The following is a 26,668-nucleotide window of genomic DNA, read 5'->3' as shown; positions in this document are numbered from 1 at the left end:
TTACCTGAATCAAAGCTTCAACACTATTAAAATGAGCCTCTACCCAATGAATATCAATTCATGAATGAAGAATATAAGAAAAACGCCACAATGTCAGTTATACCTTGATAAATTAAATTTGTTCCTTATCCCTGCAAAAGAAAAGTGTTGCATCACACAAAACACAAATTTATTCAAAATATCATGTAAAAGCTCCATCTTCTTCTGCCACTCCAAATATGTTTTAGGATCATTTTTCCATTAAAAAAAAAGAATTTTCATCTTCGTACTATCCAAACTTCTATCTATCCTATCATGGTACCCAAAATTACCCAAATCATCTCCTTAGCTGAATTGTCTATCTCTTATAGCTCCTCCATACCTATGGTTTCTAGGCTTCCCAAATTGATCTCCATAGTCTAAAGGCACACTATCATAATTCTCATCACTCATCCTATCAAAATCATCATCTTCATCATCTGAATTAACACACCTTTCATGCTAGGGGTGTTCATTTTCGGTTCAATTCTGTTTTTATCAAAAAAAGTAACCAAACCGAATTTAAAAAAAAAACTGAAACCGAACCGAACCCGGTTCAAACCAACCGGTTTCAGTTCAGTTTGGTTGGTTTTTTAGAACAAAAACTGGTTCAAACCAGTTTAACTCGGTTTTTTCCGGTTTAGCTTGGTTTTTCCAGTTTGGCTCGGTTTTGGTTCGGTTTGGCTTGGTTTTTTCGGTTTGGCTCGGTTTTTTTCGGTTTGGTTTGGTTTGGTTTTTTTCGGTTTCAGGCTTAAAAAACCAAAACCAAACCGGTCGATTTTTTCAAAATTTTAATCGGTTTTTTTCACGGTTCGGTTTTTTCGGTTATTTTTTTTTTCGATTTTCTCGGTTTAATCAGTTTTTTGGTTTTTTTGAACACCCTTATTTCACGCCTCTTAACAATATTTCCACTATGACCAGCCTTGTTTCTCAAACCATCAATTTTAGCATCATATCTCTTCCTTCTCTCAATCTTATACTCAAAATTCCATATTACAATGTTCAACCTTTTCATTTTTTGTTGGTGTTATCCTATATCTTCAAATCTACAAGATACTTTAGTGATAAAGAAAGAATTATTTCCTCACTCACTCCCTCATGTGCATACACTTATCTTGTGTTTCACTCAATTGAGTTTTTCACTTTAAAATTCAAGACAACCAAATAGAATAACATAGTAGTGCAATCCAAATATGTGTAATGACTTAGGAAGTAAGAAATATATGAAAATAAGTAAATACAAAACTACAATTACAATTTCAGAAGTAGCGATTGAATTCGTACGAGATATGGATGTTTTTTAGGACATGAAAAAAAATTCAAAAGAAAATATTATGAAAATGACTTGATTGATACCCAAGTATCTCGAATAACACTTTAGTATACTATCCAAATCGATTACAATAGTAGTAAAGTAAGTTTCAATACTTGACGCAAACTAGACGGTGTTCAAATGACCTCAAATTTGATATATAGTATGATTAGAGTTCAAATAACTAAAATATCAATTGTCAAGTAATTCCATTGTGGTTCAATTTCATCTTGTTTTATTTTTTTCAGTAGAATTTATAACATCTTTGTTTGAATGACTTTTTTTTTCAACATTTTATATTACTAATATATGCAATGACAATAATGAAACAAAATAACTTTTTTTTTGGTAAGAGTAGTTGTTGCCGCAATTCCATAGCGATTGATGAAGATTGGAAATATTAAGTTTCAACACGCGAAATAAGAAAAACAAAAAATACAGAAGAATATAACATGATAAATAAAGTCAAGCTAAAGTAGACCCTGTGATCACGTGGTTACATAACTAAACATACAATTGGCAACATGGGATAGTAAAAGAAGAAGAAAAAAAAAAACTAAGTACATGCTTGGACAATGTTTTTTATTTTGCAGCTCCTTCCAATGTTGAGCATACCTTATTTTGTTGGGAGGCAATCACCTATTTAAATTTGGATATTATTGAGACTCAGTGGTTCCATAATATTGCACTACTAAAATAAAGAGATGAAGTTGACAATTCCTCAAGAACAACCAACAATTATTGTCTAGATGTCAATATACTTGAAAATGTTTATGGGTGGATGTTGATGGAATAAAGCAATGTGACTTACAAAATTTGAAATAAATTGCCAAGACTAACTATAAACAAAGATAATGTAGAGAAACATACCTTACTGAAGAACATACAAGAGACCAAAAAAAAAAGACAATATCATGATTTATTTTTTTTAAAAGTCAAGGAGAATAGAGAGCAGACCTGCTTGGCTGTGTAACTCCAAGAAATCCTCCTTGCAATGAGAGGAAATATTAAACACACGTTGTGTCACCAATGAAACAGATCATGTAACCTTTATCAAGAAACCCAAAAAAGAAGCGAAATTTAAGAATTTGCACCTAACAGTTAAAAAATATCAGCACATGCATGAGAGGTTAGATGATCAAGCTTAGAACCCAATTCCATAGAGAGAGAGAGAAAAATACAAAAATCATACGCAGAACGTAAACAAATGCTAGAAAATAAAGAGATAATTAGATGCCCTGCAAAACCCCAGAAGAGTTGCAGAACCTATCACAACAAAATCCAACGAAAAAACGTAGAAGGAAAGCACAAAGAAGATATAAGGACAAGCAGTACTGCCTGGTCTGCTGGGGCTGGGAACAACAAAATCCAACGAAAAATGAGAGGAGAAAAGAATCCAAATCAAGCAGTCATCCACAATCAAACAATAGGAAATATGGCGAACAAAGGGGAAAAAAGGAAACAAGATGAAAACGTGTTTTACAAAGGGAGGAGTACGTATAATTTAAGAGAAGTAAGCCTGCCAGATAAACTCCATCGATTTTGTAAATAATTATGGATGAGTGGTGAGAAAGGACGCCCAATTTCCAATAGAACACAAATATCAAAGAAGATGTATTTATAAAAGTAGAAAGAGAAAACCTAAAGCAACCACAACAGTAGTCATGGACTCACTTGGTTTGAACCAAAGAAGGCTTCGATTTGTGTGTCAAAACCCTGTAGATAGAACAGCAGAAACACAGTTAAGAACAAATTAAATTTCATATGCTCCAACAAAGCAAGAAAGAAAGGAAGAAAAAACAAATCAATATGCTCCAACAAAGCAATCAAGCCAAAGGCACCAAAGCAACATCTCAACAGGAAGCACAAACACAAAGACATTGCCCACCAGAGTTCCTTCCATCAATCACTCCCGCAAACAACATGCGATGAACATGTCCTTTTGTATGAACAACTTGAAACCTAAGAAGGAATCAAAGTCTCCGCACACACCAAGCATGAATCCCAACAAATATCTTCAAAAAAGAAAAAACGTCTCTCAAAACCTTCGTAAAACACGCCTTACTTGAAGAGAAAAAGACAGTCTAAACCAATCAAAACCCCTAACCAGACCCCAGCTCTCAAAACCCGAAAAAAAGAAACTGAAGTCTGAGCATGCAACAAGCTTAGAATTGAGCAAACATCTTTTTTTAAAAAAGAAGAAACTTCTCTCCAAATCTTCGCCAAGCACCTAACATGCAAAAGACTAAAAAGGTAGATCAAACAAACCAAACCCCTTAACCAACCCAATAATATGCTTCCAGACGTGCACAATAGTGCAACACAATGCCCAATCTCTCTTAAAAAAAAAGGATAAAACATAATGCACCTTGTTACCAACACCAAAGACACCAAACGAGGGACCTAGACTCCAACACCCTTCCCCCACAAGGCCACAATATAAAAATGGAAAAGAGGAATAGTTTTCCGACAGACAGCATTTGTATCTGCGTCATACGACATAGTTCATACTCACTCAAGAGGAATAGTCAAAAGTACTGCTGAAGTAAAACTTGCTGGTCTTTCATGGAGGAAGAATTCGCAAAAAATGCAGAGGCTAAGCAAGTAAAGAAGCGAGGACCCCGTCCTCTCATCGTAGCACAGTCACAGGCTAAAAAGGTTCGTATCCGTATGCCCGCCATCTGTAGCCCTGCCATTTACCGCATCAAAGATGAACTAGGTCTCGGCTCCTGCGATGAAGCCATTCATTGGCTCGTCCACCATGTCCGACCCGATCTTATTCCCGCCCCCGAGACACCCACTAAAACTAAATCGTCCAAGACTGGCCCCATTCCCAAAACGGGCTCCGTTGATCATGACTCGGTTCCAAAACCCGCTTGCATGGCGAGCCCAGATGGTGATATGCCTGCTTATGATTTTCTCCCAACCGCAGGTGGTGTTCCGGCAGCGAGGTCTCCGGTGAAGGCAACGGTGGTTCAGGCATCGACAGTGTTTTTTGACACTCCGGCAACATTGGGTACCTGGAGCTGTCGTTTTTTGAGTTTCACAATTTTGTGTCTTTTATGTTGAACTATGCTTGCGCATTGTCTTTCTTTTTATTTTGTAATTTGATAAAGAATGCTTTGTTTTTTGTTTGTAACTCTCTTTCCTTCTTTTTTTCTTGGATAAGCAGAAAAAGCAGAAAGATTGATTGCTGGCGCGGCTGCATATGGGTCACAATTACTTGTGTTTCCAGAGGCATTTGTAGGTGGTTATCCTACGTGTGTGAAGCTTGATGCTACAAATTCACCTGAAACAGATGGTGATTTGCAGAAGTACTATGCCTCAGCTATTGATGTGCCCGGTGAGAGCGCCTTTTGATCACAAAGCCCTTTACTTTCTGTAATTTCTGCCAATCTGTGCCTTATCTGCCAGCCAACTACTTTTTCTAGCAGAACAAGAACTTAGTTATAGGACACAATAGTGTTTTCTTGTCATGCTCCAGAAATTGTTTAACATAAGTGGAAAAGGAAATAAAAAAATAGGTGGGTTGATTGTTGATCATGTCATTGCGTTTTGATTTTTTTTTTTAGTGTTGAATTGAGGCAGCTGCCGAAGCTGAAAACAAGCTGACCTAATAAATAGTCAAGCTTCTAGGTTTTGAGCTTATAATTCTATTTCTTCATTTTGTTTGGAGATGCGGATTTGCAGGTCCTGAAGTTGACAGGCTTGCAAAATTTGCTGGTAAATATAAGGTCCACTTAGTAATGGGAGTGGTGGAGAGAGCTGGATGTTATCTCTATAGTACAATGCTGTTCTTCGATTCCCTGGGAAAGTGTCTTGGACAGCACCGCAAGCTAATACAAACGGCATCAGAAAGTGCACTGTGGCGTTCTGGAGAGAAATCCACACTGCCAACATATGAGACCTCAATTGGAAAAATTGGTGGCCTCATCTGTTGGGACAATAGATTACCACTTCTGAGAACAGAGTTGTATGATAAAGGTACTCCTCGTCTCCTTGTTACTTTAAAAGTTCTCCTGTTATTTAGTATTGTAGCTTCCATTTCTTTCTGCGTTACAAAGTTGACAAATTGCATTCTATATTTTGCCACTCAATCATTCTTTTATGCCTTTTCCCTTCCAATTGGAGCTCTTCAATCTTTCATTAAATCTGTTTTGTACCATAAATATAGGTGTGGAAATATATTGTGCACCTACAGCTGATGCAGGAGAAATATGGAGAGCATCAATGACCCACATTGCCCTAGAAGGTAGTTGCTTTGTTCTTTCCGCAAATCAATTTTGTAGGAGGAGAGATTATCCTTTGCCACCTGGGAATATAAATGGTGATGCATCCTTAGATGACATCACATGCGCTGGAGGTAGTGTTATCATTTCACCATCAGGGACCATCCTGGCTGGTCCTGATTACCAAGGAGAATGCCTTATCTCAGCTGATCTAGGTATTGATTCATTTCACTTAGTATTTATCTACATAATTGTTTAATTGGTCCGAAATGTAAATGTTTAGCACCTCTGTTCCTGTAACAGGTCCTAGACCTGATTTATGTTGAACTGATTAGCCAAAATATTATCTTCTCTTTCTTGCCATGTTTTACGGAACTCTAATCATTATCTTCAATCCACTATTGCAGACCTTGGACATATCATTCTAGCAAAGACACAATATGGCGGAATTGAGAGCGGTGTCGATAAGAACCATGTCAGTGTGGCTGCAAACGGATCAGAACCCAGTTTGTTTGCAGCAGAAATGAAAACTAAAGCTCTTGAAGAGCTTTCAGGGTGACGTAGCAGTGAAGAACATGTTAGTTCTAGAATAACCTTTCCTAGTCTTGCTAATGGGTATGACTAGAATTTGCTTATTACCAGTTTTCCATGGGTACACGGTGCAGTACAAGACTTATCTGCCGACCTAAATAACTAGGTTCAGAGAAACTGAATGTGTTGTGTAATAGCCTTTCTGGGCAATTTTGATGCACAGGGTAGGTCCCAGGTTAAATTAGAATGTCACCTTTGGCCGAATACACTTCGCGCAATGTGATGAAAAGTTGCTAATATTGATTTGAGTGGTTTGATCAAATTGATTTAAAAATATAAAAAAGTTAATTTAAAATATATATATATATAAAACATAGTCAGCCATGTTTCCGAACAAACTCATAACAGATAATCATCAAACAGCTGAATCTAGAAAGAGTTGATTCATGATGAATGCCCTGGGGACACAAAAGCTGTTTGGGAGAGGCGTGATTTCCTGGACTGCACCCATCCTGTGGCTGCTTTTTATTCTGACAACCGAACTTCATGATTACCTGGCTACTTTCTGCCTCAAAATTTAACAGAACTCACCGCTCTTGGCTCTGATTTGACGCAAAATAAAGTAAATTCATGCTTTAGCAGGTGCAAAGTGATCACGTACATGCATCATAATTTAAGCTGACGCCATACAAATTCCATGCCGATCTCTTCCAAAGTTCCTCGCAAGAAAGTGTATTTAGGGCTATGCAAATTCTTAATAACATGAGAGGCTGGTGTAATTTCAGAAATGGTCAAGGCAGGTAAAGAAGCTGCCGAGGAGAAAAAGAAAACAAAGGTTACATATCAGCAACTATATTTGATGCTTCTGGCATGTCGAGGTAAGTTATGCCAGAAGTTTTTGTACGAGTCACTTGGCCGAATGACAACCATCATTTTTTTTCTAAAAGAACTCTATAGGCACAAGCATTCTTAAAAATTGACACCAGTTCAGTGAATGTTGAGCAGCGATTGCTGCAACTTCAGTGATTCTAGAACGGCAAGCCGGGGATTAATTCTCACTATAATATTCTTCTTGCATCAGGTATCTAACCAGCCTTGCCTGAAAACTACTCTGCATAGCTCACCATTTGGATTTTCTTAAATTCACGCCTTCAGCTTTGGCATCTGATAGCCTTGACTTCGAAACATTTCCTGGTATCACAGGAGGTCTCTCTTGAGCTAGATTGGGCTCTCGTGAGGACCGCAGCTGCCCTACTTGTCGCATGGGACTAGGATACCTTCTTGGAGAATCGAACCTAGAAACAGACAACAAGTAGTCCCTAAGACCCTTCATTGATTGATGTCCATGCATTTCATCTCCATAACCTTTTCCTTGCCCTTGCCTCTCCAGTTCAGAAAACCTCCCCCAATCTATCCCGTCTCCTGGAAACGGGACCCTCTCATTTTGGATGCCCCATTCCACTCCATCTGACACACTTCTTTGCAGAGAACTGCTTCTCCGGGGCAATTTGCTAGAGGTAGAATTCCTCCCTTTGATGTCTTCTTCATCCATTGCTGCCTTTCTCAAATCACGAGGTGTTCCAGAAGGATAAGTCCACTTGTAGCTTTTGTTATTGTTATCCATATTCAATTCTATAGAATGAAGATCACTTTCGGCAGAGCCTTCTTCGCATACTACCCTATCATCTACTTCTCCATCCTCCTCATTTACTTCATTCCGATGGGAAACAAAACGATTTTTACTCAAGCAAGCAGCTATCTCTTCATCATTTATATGACTAGAACAGCGCCCTTTTTCTTTATTTCTTTTGGTTCCAAGAAAAGCTTCAAGCTGATTCCGAAGTTTATCAACAGCTGCATTTTTCTCCTCAAGCTGATATTTAGCTTCTGAAAGTTTCATGTGGACTCTCTCCTCACGCAACACGTCAGCTAACTGCATCATCTCCCTTTCCTTTTCAACTTCTTCACAAAGTTTTGCAGATTCCCTCTTCAGTTCTTCAACTTCAGCTTTATCATCACCAAAATCCCTGGCTAGTTCATCACATACTTGCTCCATTACAGCTCTTGCTCTCTTCTCACTTTCAAGTTCTTTCACTGCCTTCAATAGAGATGCCTTAGTCTCAGCCAGTTCCTTCCCAAGCTTCTTGTTCAAGCTCTCAAACCGTCTCCTCAGCTTCTTCTCTACATCGAGTTCTCCTGCAATGGACTCAATAGCAGCTTCAACCACCTTCTGCTCCTTGTTTTTCCACGCTGCCTTTTCTTCAGCAAAGCACTTCATTAGATAGTTTATCTCATTCTGGTCAGAGCGCTGTTCTTGGATAAGGTGGTTGACCTGCAAACGAGCCCTCTCAAGCTCAGCATGTAAGGCGGAGATCAGAGACATGCTTGATGAGGGCCTATCTTCATTGCCCCATACACGGTTGATAATTTTAAGCAGTTCCTTTGATGTAGTCAGAGCATTACTAACATCCTTCAGACGAGGTCTGACTCCAACAGTAGATCCACTAGGAGTTTGGGCTCGAGATCTAGTCTCAATCTGCATCATAAGAGAAATGGTAACTGCAATTTCCTTGCTGTTGTGTTTTAATACAAGTAACATTCAAAACTGAACAATGCATGGGAAGACTAGTGATAAATTAACAATCTCAAGTTTTGTTTAAAAAAGAAAAGTAAGAGATACAACTCATCATCTATTTGCAGGATATTAGATTACATGCCCAACATGGAAAATTACATAACAAGATTCCAATTCAAACTACTGGAAAGTATAATTCCTGACCCAAAAAAACAGTAAAAGCATACACTCTTGCTTTCCAAGACACATTATAACATCTCTAAAGGACTGGCATTATTAATTGGGCGTACCTCCATTAAACTGGCATTGCTAACAGAATCAAATGCTCCAATGCTCTGGTCCATAAGCCTAAGCCTCTGAGAAATCGATGATGTTCTTCTATGGCGACTGCCAGTTCCAGATCGATCAATCCTCTGCAAAACGATGATTTCAAACAACAGCACCACATTTAAGCAAAACTAGCTTGGATATAGAGGCAGCAGCTTCAAGGCCTTCAAATCTCCATATCAGTTCCAGTTGTTTGCTCTATATTTAGATGTTATTGAATTACGTTTGAAATTATAAAGCCACAATTCAAAAGCAATGCAAGATTTCAATTTGAGAAAGCCAAAATAGAAAAAACAAATGATACACTGCAAAACACCATCAGTATTCTACTAAAATTCTTATGTTCATCCACAACCAATATAAACAACTAACTTTTCAAACAAAGAAGATTCAATCATTGTTATATTAAGAAATACAATCAGCCAAGACCAAACATAAAGCTTTACATTAATTAGAGAGACCCACAATACCAAACCTAATATAATCACCACTCACCTTATAGAAACCAAACTAACACATGGCTTAAGATTCCAAGGCTCAAACCTTTTCAAATTCCCCACTTTTCTTACCTAACAATCAAATTCCACTTAAACAAATTCTTAAAAAAAACCCCAAACAAATCCATTTTTCCTTTTTTTCCTTCTTCCACATCATTCTGCTTAATCAAAAGCAACATATATAAGAAACCAAGAATAAAACTTTTGACTAACATCCCATCAACAAAACATGAAAAAATCAATCAATAACAACGCATAATCAAACAAAAACTCACCTCAGAAACAGGACTATGAGAGGGATCAGACAAATGGGGAGGCAAAGAACCTGAATGCACCGACCTCCTCTCTCTACCTCTACCCTCTTTCCTCAACCTCCTCTCCTCCACCATTTCCTCCTTCATTTTTGGCGACGGCATCTCATTCATCTCCCAAAGGGTAGCAGCCAGCTTCCTCGCTGACACTGGTGCATGCTGCTGCTTTCCCTTTCCATTTATTGACTTTGGTGAGGACTCCATGGCCCTCAGTGTAGATGATGGGGTCCTCTTCCCCATCAGCTTCCATGTGGGCACTGGTGTACTGGATCCACCCCTCTTTCCTACCAAAATTGCTCTCTTGAATCTGTAGTTTTGAATTATTGATGAGGATGATGATGCTGACGAGGAACACCCTCTTTTTCTTATCTTGCCAGGCAGCAATTCCTCCATTGTGGCACTTCCTTTTTGCCTTAGCATTATCAAATGCTCCCCTTATAGATCTCACTCACCAATTTGCAATAACAGGAAGAAAAATATTTGAAGAGTCAATAGAAGTAAAGAGCTTTACTCTTCATTAGGTGATTGGTAGCTTAAAAAGTTCAAGATTTTGAACTTGGGCTCTTTACAAGGGAGCTAAAAAAAGGTAGAATTAAGCAACGAAATGCCGTTCTGGTTCATTGGTCTTTGGATTGCCTAGTGATAATGATAAAGATTTGAAATTGAATGAATCAAGAGTTTTTGAAAGGGTGAAAAATGAACAGAGAGAGAGAGATAGATGATGATCTAGTATACTGTAGTTTTGAGAGAGATTTGAATTGGGAAATGGGAAAGAATGAGAGGAAGTGAGAGAGAGCTTTGAGGAGGAAAAAAGAGAGAGCTTTCTTTTTCTTTTTTGTCTTGATGACTTGCACTATTACTACTCCTTGCTTGTGTACTTTTGAGATTTTTGATCGATACAGACAGCATACCAAGTACCCTTGTGGTGGTGTAAAGTGACAGAGAAGGTAGTGGTAAGAGCTTGGGACTAAGGGGTTTGCTCCCTCTTAGGTCTCAGGTTCAAACCCTATGGCTGCTCATATGATGGCCACTGGAGGCTTACATGGTCGTTAACTTCAGGGCCCGTGGGATTAGTCGAGGTGCGCGCAAGCTGGCCCGGACACCCACGAAAAAAAAAAAAAAAAAAAAAAAAAAAAAAAAAAAAAAAAAAAAAAGTGACAGAGAAGGAGAAACTATATGGACCCATTGTAACTTCGTCCTTGTATTGTTAGAAATTATTATCTTTGTTTCTCTTGTTCCATATCCAATCCCATGTTTGTTTATAATCTTGATCCTTTGTTGATTAGATTATCCGTCTTCGAGGCAATGAGCTTTTCCTTACTGCACCAATAAAACTTACATCAGAAGCGATAAGACAAGAAATGGAGATTGGATACATATCATAATCCTGATTTTCTCATAGCTATGGCTGCTTGTCGGTATGATTAGACCATGGTACAAACATTCAGGGGAGTGTTAGAGAGTTAAGAACTAAAACGAGCGCACCTGTCAAGAATATTTAATTTCAGCAACATCTCCAAACACATCGAGTCATATAATAGGGTTCTTAAGAGCATAGATCACACCATCGAACATTTTGATTCATATAGCCTGTGTTCACTGCCAATCTAACACCATACAAAACAACCATTTTCAGAGGAACAACCGTCTTCGCCACTTTTCTGCCATCCAACATAAACTCACCTTAATGACAGCATTATACTGAACGCCGTCTACAAGCCCAGAGAAGAGATCTCCACCGCCCGTCAGCACTCCTAGAAACAGTTGTGGCATAAGTGTGTTTTCGAATAAGAATTCGTGTAACCATGTTACAGATTTATACGTGCATATATCGGATCTTGGTGGTTAGATTCTTGGCATTTCTTTTTCATGCACTTATGATTCAAATTTGATGAATGTATCATGAATGAATTATGATTTTAAAATTAGATGGACTAATGTTTTCAAAATACACAATTTAACTTGTAATTATTTAAATTGTGTTCTGAATTTGGCATTTGTTGTCATCTGTTCGGGAATTGTCTCATTTGGCAACTTAGAATATTTTTGTAAATAAATTATCGTGGAGTTCTGGTTCGGGGTGGGCATGAAGCTTTGGGCCCCTTTGATATGAAGTGCGATAGAGATCGCTAGATCGGGAAAAGGAGACCACGGCATTCAACAAAATGGAGAAAAAATGGTTTTTCTTTCTTTTTCTTATAGCTGAAATCAAATACCCTTTTGTTTCAATAACTTCAAGCGGTTGAATTTAGATAACTATCTTTAAGCCTCAAGAAATTATTTGGCACAATTTTCGGATTTGAAACAGCGTGTTAATCTTCAAATTTTCTAGCTTGATTTTTTATTTAGTTCGAGTTTATAATTATCTTGAATTATTAATGAAAAATATTTTTTGTTTTAAAAAAATTAAAATATATTTATTTTAATATTGAGATAATGATATATTGAATTGATTCAAATTTCATAACTTAACTCTCCAAACTAACAACTCATATCATGGACTCCACTAGCATCTTTTATATATATATATATACATTCACTTAATAATTTGATTACAAAAATACATATTCGCAAAAATCAAGTATCAATCAGATATTCGGATGTTTATTTTAAAACTACTCTAACTCATAAAAAGAAAAAATAAATAAATTATAAAGATTAATTTAAAATCAACTAAATATTTAATGATAAAATTAAAAAGAAATACATAAAAGGATTCAATTAAAAGAAAAAAATTGGAAGATGATATTTAAAAAGGAAAAGAAAAGGGGCGCGACCCAACGGGTCACCCTGAAAATCTTTCGACTTGACTCTTTGCCTAACCTAAATTTATAATTAACCTATGTGAAAGTTATCTCTATATGAGAATTGTCCATATATGATCATATCGACTTAACAGGTTCTAAAGCAACCCAGATGATTGATAAAAAAAACATGGTTTGACTTTAAGAAAAATCAAGACAATATCTTTTTATATATATTGAAATAGTGATGTATTAGATCGATTCATGCTTCACAACTTAATTTGTCAAACCCGTGATGGACTCGACCAGGTTTAACAACTTTGTTTTTTTTTATATTTTTTTACTTAATGACATGATAATAGAATATATACTCGTAAAATTGAGAACTAACCAAATATTGTTATGTTTGTTTGATACTATTATAATCTCATAGAAAACAATCTGAAATAAATTATGAAGATCAATTTAAAATCAATGAAATATTGATTTAGTCAGAAAAAATGAAAGATAGAATTTAGATTAAAAAAAATAGCTCCTTCAATCTTCATTTTAAAAGTGTAGGAAGTTGGTTTTACTCTAATTCTTTTAGCACAGAAGATAACTAGATAGGGGGCTTGTGTTACACTGCAGGCTGGGTCAAGTTTTTTCTAACTTAAAAAAAATATTCAGGAGGCGTCAGTGTTTTTAAAGAAGAAGAAAAAAATGAAACTCGAGTCATTAACTTGAGTAAGTTTAATAAGATCGGTTAAAAAAAGATATCAACAGTTAATAAAGCAGAAAAAAAAATCAACAATAATTAACTACAAAAAAATAAGCTGCTGATATCATACATGAGTGGAGAAGAAAAAAAGTCCATTTAAGACTCTTTATCACTCCGCCATAGACACTGTCATTATGAAAAGGTTGCATGACGACACTAAAAGAAGTCACACGCATTGTAAGAGCAAGGATCTAGATAGCAAACCAAACAAAATATCATGAAGTTAGCATCTCATGTTTATATTTAATAAATTAATTAAATTCAGAAACAAAATCTCTTTTCAAAAAGCAAAATTTAACAAAGAAAGGCAAATTTAAAAAAACCAAGATAATCCATGTCAATTTTAAAATTAGTGAAAATCCTATAGAAATCAAATAAAAAAAATAGCGGAGCTCCATTTCCAATTAAATAAATATTGAAGGATGAAATTAAAAAAAAAGTAAACCCGAGCTAGTCTCCTAAACGTAAGTTAATCTCCTAAACTTGGAACCCGTGAAATCCGAGACCCGGGCTTAAGTACGAAGATCAATTCCCAACCAATTTTAATATTGAAAGATGAAACTAAAAAAAATATCGATTTAAAAAATTTGTTAAAGTAAAAAAAATAGCAATAAAAAAACTAAAGGAGGATGAAATTGTAAAAAAAAAATCAATTTTAATAATTATCTCCAATAAAACAAATAGAAATCAAAAAAATAGGGATCAAATTTGATAGAAAAAAAATTAAAAGAGGTTAAAATTGAAGAAAAATCCTAATTTGATAAAATATTTCAAATAAAAACAAATAGTAATAAAAAAATATAAGAATCAAATCCAAAAGAAAAAACAAATTGAAAAGTTTCTTTGTAAATTTAGAGGGTTAGACAAAAAAAAAACTAAAGAGAACATAAAAAAAAAAAGAGAAAAAAAAGTTTTCGACACCAAAATAAATATTTATTTTTTAGAGCACTGTCGATGAATAAAGGGGATGTCGAGAATCGAGATAATTTAAAAGCTTCCTTAGAAGCTATAATTTGATCCGTTCTTCTCCTTCTTGAAAGACAATTAGATATCATCGTGAGATTTAAGTTAAGGTTATGTCATAATCTACAAAACAGCTGAAAGTATTACTATGGTCCATTCTTAACAAACCTTATAATAGTAGCTAGACGACATTAATATTGTGATCATAATTAAAGATTATTAAAAATCTATTAGAGTACGTGTAGATTCAGTAATGGTTATTTTAATGTTTTATCAAAGATGAAATACTATAAAATAGTTATTCTCAAATAAAATTCTCTCTATCGACTATATAAATGATAATATCATAAATACGGTAATAAAATGCTTTATAAAAAAACAAATTGATAAATCATTAAAAGGAATGAGATTAAAGCCTATATTTAAAGAATTATCATAAAAGCAACTCAATCATGTTATTAGAGATCTCAAAACATAAGTTCAACAGAACAACCAAATCATGTGTCAATTTAGTAGTAGCACTTTTATCTATTTTTATAATAAAAAGTGCTACCTGCAGGATAAACTAAGTTTTTAATGATTCTTATAGCTTGAGAAATTTAAATGGGATATTGTAGGATATTTTTTATAATAATCACCTATGTGAGTATGAAATGAGGCTATCTCTATGAAAATTAAAAGGCTAAATTCTTTTAAACACTCACTGAAACTATGATGTGTTTGGGGCTAAAATAAACACAACCGTGATAACCAAAATTATAAAAAAATAAACTATGTGGTATCTATAGTGTAGTTTCACACAAAAAGCTGAACAACCCAAGATATCACATTCATTAGTTAGCCAAATAAATATGATAGTTTTTACAAGGGAAGGTTCAAGACCAGAAGCTACCTTGTCCAATGCAGTGACTTTTCATTGTTACTCTCTATTTTTTTTGTTTACTTTGTATTTTATTTAGATAAGATAATTTGCATTCATATGAGGGATTATTAGAGTATGAATGAAAAGTTGTATCTATTAAAACCCAACTTAAAATAGAGTTATATCCTTTTAATCTAGAAAGTTGTATCTTTTTATTTTAAAAATTCTGTTAAAATTAATTAGCTATTTGCTTATAAAAAGAGACAATTTTGACATGGTTTTGATAATGGAAAAAGCTTCTGGTCTTTCTAATATTCTTCTTTTTTATATTATTTTAGTGAAAATTTATATATAAAGTAACAAATAAATTTTGGTTTGACGTTTATTCTTAGTTGAGCTGACAAGAATAAAAGATTAAGTCTAGAAACAATATTGTAATCACACTCTTAGCACAAGAGAACAAACAATAAATTGTTTTTACTTCTTCAAGTCTATTTTATATTAACAAATATTGAAAGTTACTTATTTTTTCAATTATTGATTTATATACATGTTTTATTTATTGTTTTTACTTCTTCAAGTCTATTTTATATTAACAAATATTGAAAGTTACTTATTTTTTCAATTATTGATTTATATACATGTTTTATTTATTGTAGAAATCAGATCGTTATAGTAAAGAGAAACAACAATCTTAAAATCTATTTAAAATGTTACATCATTTTCAGTCCCCTTGTAAATAGTCCAACAAGATGGTTCTCAACATGTTAGCGCGCCAACACAATCAACCTGTAGCTCCATGGCGTATTCTATTCAAGTTGTAGATTCTTAAGATCCCCCTCTTTGTTTCTTGCATTTATCGAAGTTGAAAATCCAGGTTTAATGTCTTCTCGCTCTACAGCTAGACACAAACCATATATAAAATGGCTGTTGGGTTCTTAGCTCTATTATTTCCTCTCCTCTCTTTAGTACTGTTCTTCGGTATCCCGTTTGCCAAGCCCATAGCGGGATTCCCTTCTAAATTCACTCAACCAGAGAAGCTCTCGATCTCCCTCTACTCCAAATGAGCTCTACAAAGAAAAGTTCTTCACTCAAATACTTGATGAGTTAAGAGTGTATATGTTTTATATAGTTTTTTCATGTATCATCACTCATAATTAAAAAAATAAACTTTTTTCTGGGTTTTTGCAGTGCTGGCAGCATGGTTCAGATTGAAATATCCGCAGGTCACCATTGGAGCCTGGCATCTTCTTCACCAATCCTCAACTTTGAGAACATAACATCACACCATACAGCTTCAACAATATCATCACTCAAGACTCTAGGGTCCCCCCCTCTCTCTTTTTATCTCAGTTATTCATTAATTTTAAAACTGACCCCTTCTTCTCCTTGCTGAAAGACACCAAGATATCACCATGATGAGATTTAAGCTAAGGTCATGTCATAATCTGCAAAGCAGTCAAAAGTATTTATATGGCCCAATCTTAACAAACCTTAAGAATTTATAATGGTAACTAGACGATATATATTAATATTGTGATCATAATTAAATATTATTAAAAACCTGCTAGAGGACGTATAGATTCGGAGCAATGAATATTTTAATGGCTGCATGGGGAGACGAATTCAGGGTGAGAGGGAGACTGTTACGAGGTGATCAAAGGATCATGGCAGGAGAATGAAGACACTGCAAGCCAACCTGGAGGCCTCGAAATATATACTTCGAAAGTCATTTAAAATATGCAAGTAAGAACCATAAACTTAATCATTGCAACCTATCAAAAATTAATCAATTCCTTTAATTACATAGTTGGTGTCTTCTTCGTTGCAGGAACTACATTAGCGCGCTTTATTATTTGATGGCTACCTGACCAGCTCGATCTAATTAAGGTCTAATAATAATACAGGGATTTTAAAAAATATATATATTACAGATTATCCAACTCCTTCAAATTTTTTAAGTCCCATTCCTGCTTATCCGGTTAAAGGGGTACTCATCATTGATGCAATTCAGTAAGATTAATTATAATTAATGCTCACAAATTATTTGACATATATATATATATATATATATATATAGTTTAGTTTTCAATACATAACTCTTAGAGATTGGTAATATGAACAAGAAGGTTTGCTTCCTCGTTTCTTTGATTTAATGCCCGTTTCGGACAGCGGTGCAATTGAAGTTTTATAAATTTAATTTTTTTTTAAATGGTTTTGATATATTAATATTAAAAATAAATTTTTTTTAAAAAATTATTATTTTAATATATTTTCAAATAAAAAACACTTTAAAAAATAATAACTATCACTTCCTAAACACCCCTATAAGGATGTATTTTTAAAAATTATCTTAAAAACAAATCTCCATTGAAATATAAGTTGATTGAGAATATCATCTTATCAAAAAAATAATTTTTTCTTTTAAATTCCAGTAACCATTCTCTTATCAAATTAATTATTGAAACTACTTTTTTTTGTTTAAATTACTGCATATTAAAAATAGATTAGTTGATTGATTTATATACAGTTAACGGTGTAAATATGGAAATATTGTTTACGGTTATATGTGCTGTATTCCAATATTCATTAAAAAAGAGAAAAAAATTAATTATCAAAATTAATTCCAGCTTTAAAAATCAATTTCACTCTGGGTAAATGACTAAACAATCTAAAAAATTAATTTAACTCAAAAATTTAAACTGTCAGATAAGATTCTAAGATATTATTTATATTATTTTCTAATATAATCATTTAAGTAAAAACCTTTGAACTTGAAATTTATATAAATTTATATTATCTTGTGTTTAATTTTTATTAAATAAATAAAAATAATAAAATTTAAATTTATAACTATTTAATTATCAAAATTCTTATATCATATCATTCAAAAAGATACACATGATACACCTTGTTTGTTCATTTTCCTTACTTTCCCATGTTTGGCAATATTACGGAAAAGTAGTCAATGAAAACTTAATTCCAATCAATAAAAAAACACCGTTTTATCAAAGAAAAGTGTTTTCCTCCTGATAAAGAAAGGAAAACACTTTCCTTTTTTTCAATACACCTATTTTCACAAATCACTATCTCTCTCTCGTAAAAAACGATTGGAAGCAGGAACAATTACAGAAGCATTCTCTGGACAATTGAAGCATTTCGCTTGCACAATTTCAGGTATTTTTTTCCCTCTATTTCCTTTATATGTTCTTATCTTCTTCGTAGATCTGTAAAAATTATGGCATTTCATTTCTATAAATCTGTTACCTATCATATGTTTTCCTTAACATTTCCATAACACAGCTAAAATTCATTAAGCAAAGCCACAAAAAACACAATTTCCATGACAGTTTTCTTCAAAAACACTCACATTCGGCAGTTTTATTCTAACCCAACAAACCAATTCAAGGCATGCCAAAAATCCCCAAACTGTGTTAATCAATCTTCCCCAGCAAAAAGCAGCCCCTCCCTATTACCCCATCCCCGGATCCAGCCACCATATCCCGGGTGGAAGCGTTGAAAAATCAACCCTTGCTCTCTTTGTTTTTGAACAGTAGCCAGGGGGGAGAGGGAGGAGAACTGGGAAAGAGGAGCCCTGTTGTCCCTTGAATCTTTGTCCTGCTTCTTTGTCTTCAATATTTGCTTCTTTGTGCATAAATGGCGAGAGAAACAGAGAGGGAACACGAGGAAATCAACAGGGAACAGGGGCATGAGAGAAACTGAGAGGGAAAGGAAACAGGGGGAATCGACCGAGAGAAAGAGGGAACAGGGAACAGGGGAATGGGAGAGGGGAATCGACCGAGAGGGAGAGGGAACAGGGGGAATCGACCGAGAGGGAGAGGGAACAGGGGAATGGGAGAGGGCAATCGACCAAGAGGGAGAAGGAGCAGGGAACAGGGGAATGGAAGAGGGGAATCGACCGAGAGGGAGGGGGAATGGGAGAGGGGAATGGAATTATAAGATTAATTTGATACTTGTGAAGTCAGGGGAAGGAAGCTTTGAAGGATTACGGGTCTTTTCATAGCTGATTGCTGGACTTTGTAGATTGAGCCGTTGAAGGTAGCCATTGAATTCAGTCTCGTGAGCACCTGCAAAACACGGGGCAGGCTGCATGTTTGTAAGGGAAATGCAAGAGATGATGAGAGTTTTAACCAGAGAATGTGAGCTCCCATTTTTTTCCATGTGTTTGTGCGAGAGTTAATAAGGGGAATTACATATGGTCATATTATCATTGTGAATAATTACACTATTACCGTGTGAAGTAGGATGTTTAAATACATGTTACATTAATAAGGGGAATTATAACAAAACAATAAATATAAATTTGTGTTTTAGTTTGCTTTGATTAATATATGATTATTGTTTGATTATATTTCTTATATATGAATAAATTTGTGGGACTATACCGATAATTATATGGATTTCATTGCGCAATGTTTATTGATCGTTGTTTATTGATCGTTGTAAACTTATGAATTGTATAATTATGAAAACGATTTTATCATTGAGAAATTTACTTTTATGGTCTTAAATAATATATTTTAAGACCTTGTTTGTTTAGGTAATCAAATATCATTGCCATAATTATTATATATTGTCAGCTTCTTTCAACATAATTTATTGTATTGATTGTGGAAGTATTTTATATGCATTTTTTAATATTTATTTCCTCAAATTTTTAGGTTTTGTTATCAGAAAACTTCACTTTCATGATATGGATAGTAAGATAATTCATGCAGCATGTATGAGAGCAGCTGTAACTGTGATAGCTACAAGGGTAGCTATTATTGAACAAGAAAGAAATAGAATTTATAAACCAAGAGAACCATGTATAAATGCAATTGCTCAACGAGAATTCTATATTGACAGCATTTTGAATCAATGTGATAGACATTGCGTTATACAAATTCATATGAAATCTGTTGTCTTATATAGATTGTGTGATGTTCTCACAAGTCATGACCTATTACGATCTACTCAAAATGTGTCTATTAGGGAGCAAGTAATTGTGTTCTTACAAATTGTAGGCCAAAATCAAAGATTTTGTGTTATTAGTAGTATATACTGTTGTAACCCAATTTTGGATCCACCAAGATTTTCTCAAATGTTATTTTATTTCTATTATTATTTATAAAAATCCAAAAAAATTAAGAAAAAGGAAAATTCAAAAATATATTTTTCTCGAGTCAACCGCATCTTTCCATCAAAACTGAGTCCACCAGGTCAATACGGGTCAAACCATGTCGACCAGGGTAAAAAATGAGTTTCGGGTCAAAACCGTTATTTTTGGTCAAAACCAAGTTCACCAGGTCAATACGGGTCAAACCATGTCGACCAGGGTAAAAAATGAGTTTCGGGCCGTTTCGAGTCAAAACCGTCATTTTTGACCAAAACTAAGTCCACCGGGTCAATACGGGTCAAACCATGTCGACCAGGATAAAAATGAGTTTCGGGCCGTTTCGGGTCAAAACCGTCATTTTTGACCAAAACCGAGTTCACCAGGTCAATACGGGTCAAACTATGACGACCAGGATAAAAAATGAGTTTCATGTCGTTTTGGGTCAAAACTGTTATTTTTTTTTGTCAAAACCCGGTCCACCGGTTTTATATCCATTGAAAGATTTTTTATGTTTCAACATAATTTTCGGTAATTAAAATTGATTTTTGGCGGTTGAGTCGGGCCTTTTCTAATACTGATTTGAGTTTTTAATTTTACCTATATAAATATATATTATTATACATAATAAAAAAATAAAATAAAATAAAATTTTTTTTCAAACTGGCAGTTGCGCCGAAAGCAAACGGTGATAAAAAAATAAGATTTGTGGAAATTTGAGATTTGTATGTCCCCTGTCATTGGCTATAAATAGCCACAGTACGCCAGAGAGGGGGAGGACGAAAGACGGAAGAAAAAGAAACAATATTTCTTCACGAGAGTAGGATATTGATTTAAAAAAAAAAACAATATGGAAAATACCAAATATATCCTAACCGTTAGATCTAATAGTGTTTAGATCTAAACCATTGATTTAATAGGATACAATATGGCTTACCACACTAGATTAAAACCCAAACACATCTCAGCCCTTGAAATAATCTAAGCTTTGATCCCGTTGCGCCACGTCACCTGGTATACCGAGATTTAGGTGCACCGCATCACACCAGATCAACCATATGTTCATCCGGACTGTCCGTTCAACCTGCAGATCAAGCCAATCACAGCCGCATGATATTTTCATCAGAGATCCAACGGATCACAGGCTTCAGCTGCACCGGTGTACCGTGCTAGCGTTCACACCGTAGCATAACCCAGAGCTTCTCTCTCCTCTTGCCGGCGACTCTCTCTCTCTCCCCCGATCTCCCATCTTCGGCCGTCTCAAGCCTCCAAACCACCACATAAAGGTCGCCAACCTCCTAAAAAGCAAAACACCGGCCTTTTCCAGCGTTTTCGCCGCTCCATTTGGCCGGAAAAGGGCCGCGATTCTCACTCATCAGCCATCAACGACCGTCAAGACCACCACTATCAGAATCCTCGACATCAGATCTACCAGGATCGACCATCGGTTGGCCAGAAATCTCGCCGAAAAATCTCCCCGCCGCCAACAGTAGCTGCGCGTGTGCCACACGAGCCGCCAATGGCATTTTTGTAATTTTCGGAGAACTTTGAGGGTATTTCAGTATTTTACCTATACAGTGGCACTCAGGTAATTTTTTGGGTTTCTACTGGTATTTTTGATATTTTTTTATATATAAATGCTTGTAAATTTTCTTGCATGTTGTAAAAAAATACAAAAACCAAAGTCGACACGTCTCTTTTTTTTAAAAAAGGACCGATGTCAAAAATATAAATATCAAATATGGATTATGTCCATTATTTCTTTTGGTAACCCAGACGTAACTCTTCTTTTTAGGGTTGAAACGTCATATTTTAGACAAGTCTCCTAATTTTTAGGGACTGATGTCATTTTTAACGCGTCTCCTATTTTTAGGGACCGACGTTAACCATTTAAAAAAAAAACAAATTACCAATAAACCCAAAATATAATGGATTATATCCATTATTTCTTTTGGTAACCTAGACGTAACTCTCCTTTTTAGGGATAAACGTTAATATTTTAGACGAGTCTCCTAATTTTTAGGGACTGATGTCATTTTTAACGTGTCTCCTATTTTTAGGGACCGATGTTAATCATAAAAAATTTACAAATAAGCCCAAAATATAATCGCATTTGAATCAAATAAAAAACACACAAATAAGAGTAACCTTTCTTTTGAAAGGATGTTTTAAGGGTGGTGTCTACCTTCCCTTAATCATAACTAACCCCGTACCCGAATCTCTGGGACCAGTGTCTAATTTGGGATTTCTAGTTCCCTCAAATTACTAGATGGCGACTCCAATAAAATCTTTATTTCCCCCAATTGAGAAAAAACCCTTTTTGTTAAAATAAGCAAAAAAGTGGGAGCCGTCGCCCGACGTCGTGTATCGACAGAATGGCGACTCCACTAGGGACTTAGGGACGAGCCAACTGCTTGTGTTTGCTTTTCATTTGCTCTTTCTTATCGCTATTTATTTTTGGGCATTTATTTTATACAATATCTACTGTGATTCTTTTCCATTTTCCATATTGCCACATGCATGCATGTTTATTTATTTGTGTCTTCACACACTTTACTGTGAACCCATAAAAGCTCTGGACCCGAGCTCGTCCTGTTTAAGGTTAGAAAAGAGAGATTCAAGTGGCAAGTGTGACTTATGTCCACTGATGCTCATTTGAACTTTTGCTTGGATTGTAACTCACCCTATGCAACTAGTACTGTGGAGTCTTTCTCCCCTACTCATGTTGTATAAGGTTAAGAGGTCGATTACTTCACGAGTAATTCGGGCAATCTAAGAACCAAAAAATATATTTAAGGATAGACTAAACTGAGCCAAACCTTATGAGCTAGATCCTATCAAGTAGGATATACCTTTTAGGACACAAACAAATGTTAATGCATGAACATACATGTTCATATACATTTCATATGCTCATTAAATCTCCACTGATCCTTACAGGAAGTGTGAGATGGAAAAACCCATTACTATTGAGGAATTTTTGACCAGATCAGAATTGAGCCAACATGATGAAGGGGATTGTTTGCCATCAGAATTTGAGTCTCAGTTGCCAGCGCATGTTAAATTAGATGACAGACCACTTGGCACAAGACAACTGCTAGACTGCTGGGAAAAGTTATCCTCTCATGATCAAATCACTTTTCAGAAACAATATGGGGATCTATCACATTTACTGAAAACTAGGGTCCAACATGCTTGTTTTCAGGCCATGATAGGGTTTTGGGATCCAGAATATCGGTGCTTCACATTTGATACTGTGGATATGACTCCTACTAAATTGGAGTATGAATCCCTGCTAAATTGTCCCAAGTCAGAAAAGGTGTACTTTTACACACCTATAGAGCATGTACTTTCTAACTTTGCTTGGATTACCCAGACAGACTGTCAACTAGCAAAATCACATGCAATTGAACGAGGGAATAGCCAGGGTTGGTTTTGGAATGAACTAGAAGCCATATTCAAGAGGAGATTACACGATGAAAGCAATAAAATTCGATTGAGAATTTTGGCCCTAGGCATATATGGTTTGGTTCTTTTCCCATCTGCAAAGGGAATGATCGATTTTGAGGCTGTCAATGTATTTAAAAATGTGGTGACCCTTAAAATTAACTCGACTACAACAATATTGGCAGAAACTTTCTCATCCTTGAATTATTATAGAAAAGTCGGAAGGGGTCGTTTAAGATGTTGGTTGCAGTTGTTGTTTGTCTGGACTGTGAGTCATATGATTGAGGGGAAGATTTCAGGTTTGGTTGGTACCCCATGGCATCTTTATTCTCAACTGGAGAATTTTGCTGAAAAACACTTGCATGAAGTAGGAAGAACCACATGGGAATCAATGTTCTTGAGTCTAAGTAAATCTCCATTTCATTAGAGAAGTCGATACTCTTATTTCAAATCTTATCTGGCATACTGTGGTGAGTACCCATGGGTCCCGTTGATAGGAGCCCGCTGCTGTATTAGTTACTGTCCCAACATGGTCTTATGACAGTTTGGATTTGAGCAGTTTATTCCAAGGACTACTAAACTAGGAACATTTTATGAAGATTTCAAGACCTCGAAGAAATTATTGGAGTCAGTGAAGAAGGCATGGAAACATCCTGGTAGGGTTACTTCTGCTAAGAGAGTAGAAGGAAAAACAATTGAAGGATATCCAATATGGCAAAAGAAGAGAGGGAAAGGGTACAAAGTTCCTCCTTTTGAAGGACCACCCAGGTCTTTGATTCAGTCTGCTGAAGATATACACGAAGAAGTCCGCGCCCAACAAGAATCTTATAACCTAAGTTTGAATGCTGAAGTAGAAGAGTTATGGGATAAAAAAAGAAAGTTAGAATCTAATCTAGCCACTCGAGAGAAAAACTTTGGCTATCATAAAACAAGAAAAGGATGACTTGTCAGCTCAGCTACAACATTAACAACTTCAGTTCCAGCAATTACAAGAAAAATATGTACTTTTATCAGAAGATAAAAGGAAGCAAGATGTCAACATGAAGAGATGGATTAGAAGAGCATTAAAAGCTGGGGAAATGGTATTAAAATTGGAAGAGAAAAATGAATCACTTCAAGAGCAACATCAAAATCAAGATTTAGTCATTGCCAATTTAGACGAGCATGTCGACCATTTGCTTTCTGTTGAGCAAACCTTATCATCAGAAAAAGAAAATGCAGAAAGAGAAGCAGAACGTTGGGCTTCTGAAGCTATGCGCTATCATGTACAAGCATATGATGCCAAGAATTATGCTTTAGGATTACGAGGCCTAGCCCAACAAGTAGCAGATGGTGAGCCAATGACCAGAAATGAATTCCATCAGTTTTTTGGGTTAATCAGAGATGGAATTAATGAGATCTCAGCATATGACGGTCCAAGGTTTTGGAAATATTGACTTGTTGTACTTTTAATATCAATTAATAAAAGACAATTTCATCATCTTTTTGTTATGAGAAATGTTTATTTTGATTCTGATTTATGGCATCAAATTTCTCCCCCAAATCGGTTCAAGTTCCTGTAGGTTTGGAGTCCTCAGTGAAAACTTTCTTAAGAGAATCTGATCTGGTCTATTCCTCGTCATAAGGAAACTTTGAAACAAATAACAAGCATGCATAAAACATATGGCATTTTACATCCATTTGTGCATTTCATTCATTTATCAAGCATGCGCATGGTTGAAACATACGTTCCCCTACCTGAGGTCTAATGGACTGATGAAGATGGAAAATCAAGACAGGGGTTAGCTAGAGGCTCGTTATCAAAAGGAAGTTGAGAGCAGTAAAGGTGAAGTAGCTCAACTCATAAATCTGTTTGAATAAGTGTTGAGCTTCAAGAATGGAAAGGGAACGTTTGCACAGTCTCTTGCTGGGAACACTACTTATCCACGTTCCATTGAAGTTGCACCTCTCCTTTTTCATCATGAACAATGACAGCAATGCCTTCAGTCATCAACTAATGACAACCCTTGTTCTCATTCAACTGCACTAATAGTCGTTCAAAGCCTTCGCATATTCCAAGAGCACATAATAGCTGCTAGCTTTCTGTTCCTGGTGCATTGGCCTTCTTTCCAGACATCTCTATTGTGAACACCATTCCGGTCCAACAATATCGGATGCTGCTCTAAGAAAAACAAGAGCAGACATTGAAACTTTAACAAAGCAGAATTCCCACTATAGGTGTTTGTTTGCTGTACTGCAAGTAAGGAATCGAAGAGGAGACAAAAGGGTTTCAGATTAATCATTTTCTCTTCCAGTTGAGACAATGCATGATTCCACACGTCGGCAGTGGTGGTGCTGCATGTTTCTATACGCTACCAAGATTACCTGGCTGTTGGAAAGTTTCTACCAATCCACAAATAACCACAACAACATGAGAAGATTGATATGAGGTTGTGAGGATTGTCGAAAGAATTGAACAAGCTAGGAAGAGGGGAATGATTGAAGATTCTACTAAGAATTCTAGAACAATAATGAGAGATGAATCAAAGGATGACTCTGACGATGGGAAGCCTTAATTATGTGGTCCAACCAGGTCTTACTGTATCATCAATTGCTCAAATGTCTTTGCTAAGATTGACATACCTCGACCACTCGAGTTTGTCTACCAACATCTGTTAGACTCTGGACTTATTGCCCTGACTCCGCCAAATCCCATACAACCATTGTTTTCTAGGTGGTATAATCTAGAAAAGATATTTGAATATCATTGGGGGATTTTGTGCCATTCAGTTGAACAGTTGCAAGAATTTCAAGAATCAAGTTGAGTTTGTGAAAAATGACATCATCGGCCATATTGTCACCTCAACATCCTCAGAATGACAAGTGATCGAAATGCTTGGCAAAACACAGATATCATCAGAAAAGCTTATCCAAGAAGAGTGTTAAACTGTCGATCTTTTTTGTTATGAGTTTTGTCATTCTGCATTTTATTTTGGG

General features: G+C 35.5%; 2 protein-coding genes and 2 long non-coding RNA genes across 5 annotated transcripts; 2 read left to right on the top strand and 2 right to left on the bottom strand.

The window, feature by feature from the left end:
- Window positions 1-937: 937 nt before the first annotated feature.
- LOC133676633 (uncharacterized) lies at window positions 938-3,655 on the bottom strand. 2 transcript variants are annotated; one of them, XR_009835638.1, is made up of 3 exons: window positions 3,219-3,655; window positions 3,005-3,046; window positions 938-2,378 (listed from the first exon to the last, which is right to left on the bottom strand). It is a non-coding gene; the product is annotated as an uncharacterized LOC133676633 (long non-coding RNA). The 2 variants fall into 2 exon arrangements; XR_009835637.1 differs by having other exon boundaries at window positions 3,005-3,655.
- LOC133676632 (bifunctional nitrilase/nitrile hydratase NIT4B-like) lies at window positions 3,611-6,398 on the top strand. The gene is made up of 5 exons (XM_062098344.1): window positions 3,611-4,346; window positions 4,503-4,673; window positions 5,021-5,314; window positions 5,505-5,774; window positions 5,967-6,398. Exons 1-5 carry the CDS (start codon window positions 3,896-3,898, stop codon window positions 6,116-6,118), a joined length of 1,338 nt encoding a protein of 445 aa, XP_061954328.1. The 5' UTR covers window positions 3,611-3,895; the 3' UTR covers window positions 6,119-6,398.
- Window positions 6,399-6,841: 443 nt separating this feature from the next.
- LOC133676630 (uncharacterized protein At5g41620-like) lies at window positions 6,842-10,220 on the bottom strand. The gene is made up of 3 exons (XM_062098342.1): window positions 9,765-10,220; window positions 8,956-9,078; window positions 6,842-8,626 (listed from the first exon to the last, which is right to left on the bottom strand). The coding sequence occupies exons 1-3, from the start codon at window positions 10,218-10,220 to the stop codon at window positions 7,211-7,213; spliced, it is 1,995 nt and encodes a 664-aa protein (XP_061954326.1). The 3' UTR covers window positions 6,842-7,210.
- A 438-nt stretch (window positions 10,221-10,658) lies between these two features.
- Window positions 10,659-11,636, top strand: LOC133676634 (uncharacterized). Its single transcript, XR_009835639.1, has 2 exons — window positions 10,659-10,747; window positions 10,967-11,636. It is a non-coding gene; the product is annotated as an uncharacterized LOC133676634 (long non-coding RNA).
- Window positions 11,637-26,668: the final 15,032 nt, after the last annotated feature.

The sequence above is a fragment of the Populus nigra genome, chromosome 17, assembly GCF_951802175.1.
Source record: "Populus nigra chromosome 17, ddPopNigr1.1, whole genome shotgun sequence".
Taxonomy (NCBI): Eukaryota; Viridiplantae; Streptophyta; class Magnoliopsida; order Malpighiales; family Salicaceae; genus Populus; species Populus nigra.
This window is presented reverse-complemented; position numbering and strand designations above follow the sequence as displayed.

What these genes read in the sequence shown, in the direction of transcription:
- LOC133676632 (XM_062098344.1), top strand. Translation starts at nt 3,896, where the DNA reads ATGGAGGAAGAATTCGCAAAAAATGCAGAGGCTAAGCAAGTAAAGAAG. An exon ending in TGACACTCCGGCAACATTGG is followed by an intron (nt 4,347 to 4,502) that starts GTACCTGGAGCT and finishes TTGGATAAGCAG; the next exon opens with AAAAAGCAGAAAGATTGATT. An exon ending in CTCAGCTATTGATGTGCCCG is followed by an intron (nt 4,674 to 5,020) that starts GTGAGAGCGCCT and finishes GCGGATTTGCAG; the next exon opens with GTCCTGAAGTTGACAGGCTT.
- LOC133676630 (XM_062098342.1), bottom strand. Translation starts at nt 10,220, where the DNA reads ATGCTAAGGCAAAAAGGAAGTGCCACAATGGAGGAATTGCTGCCTGGC. An exon ending in CTCATAGTCCTGTTTCTGAG is followed by an intron (nt 9,079 to 9,764) that starts GTGAGTTTTTGT and finishes ATCGTTTTGCAG; the next exon opens with AGGATTGATCGATCTGGAAC. An exon ending in GCAATGCCAGTTTAATGGAG is followed by an intron (nt 8,627 to 8,955) that starts GTACGCCCAATT and finishes CTTATGATGCAG; the next exon opens with ATTGAGACTAGATCTCGAGC.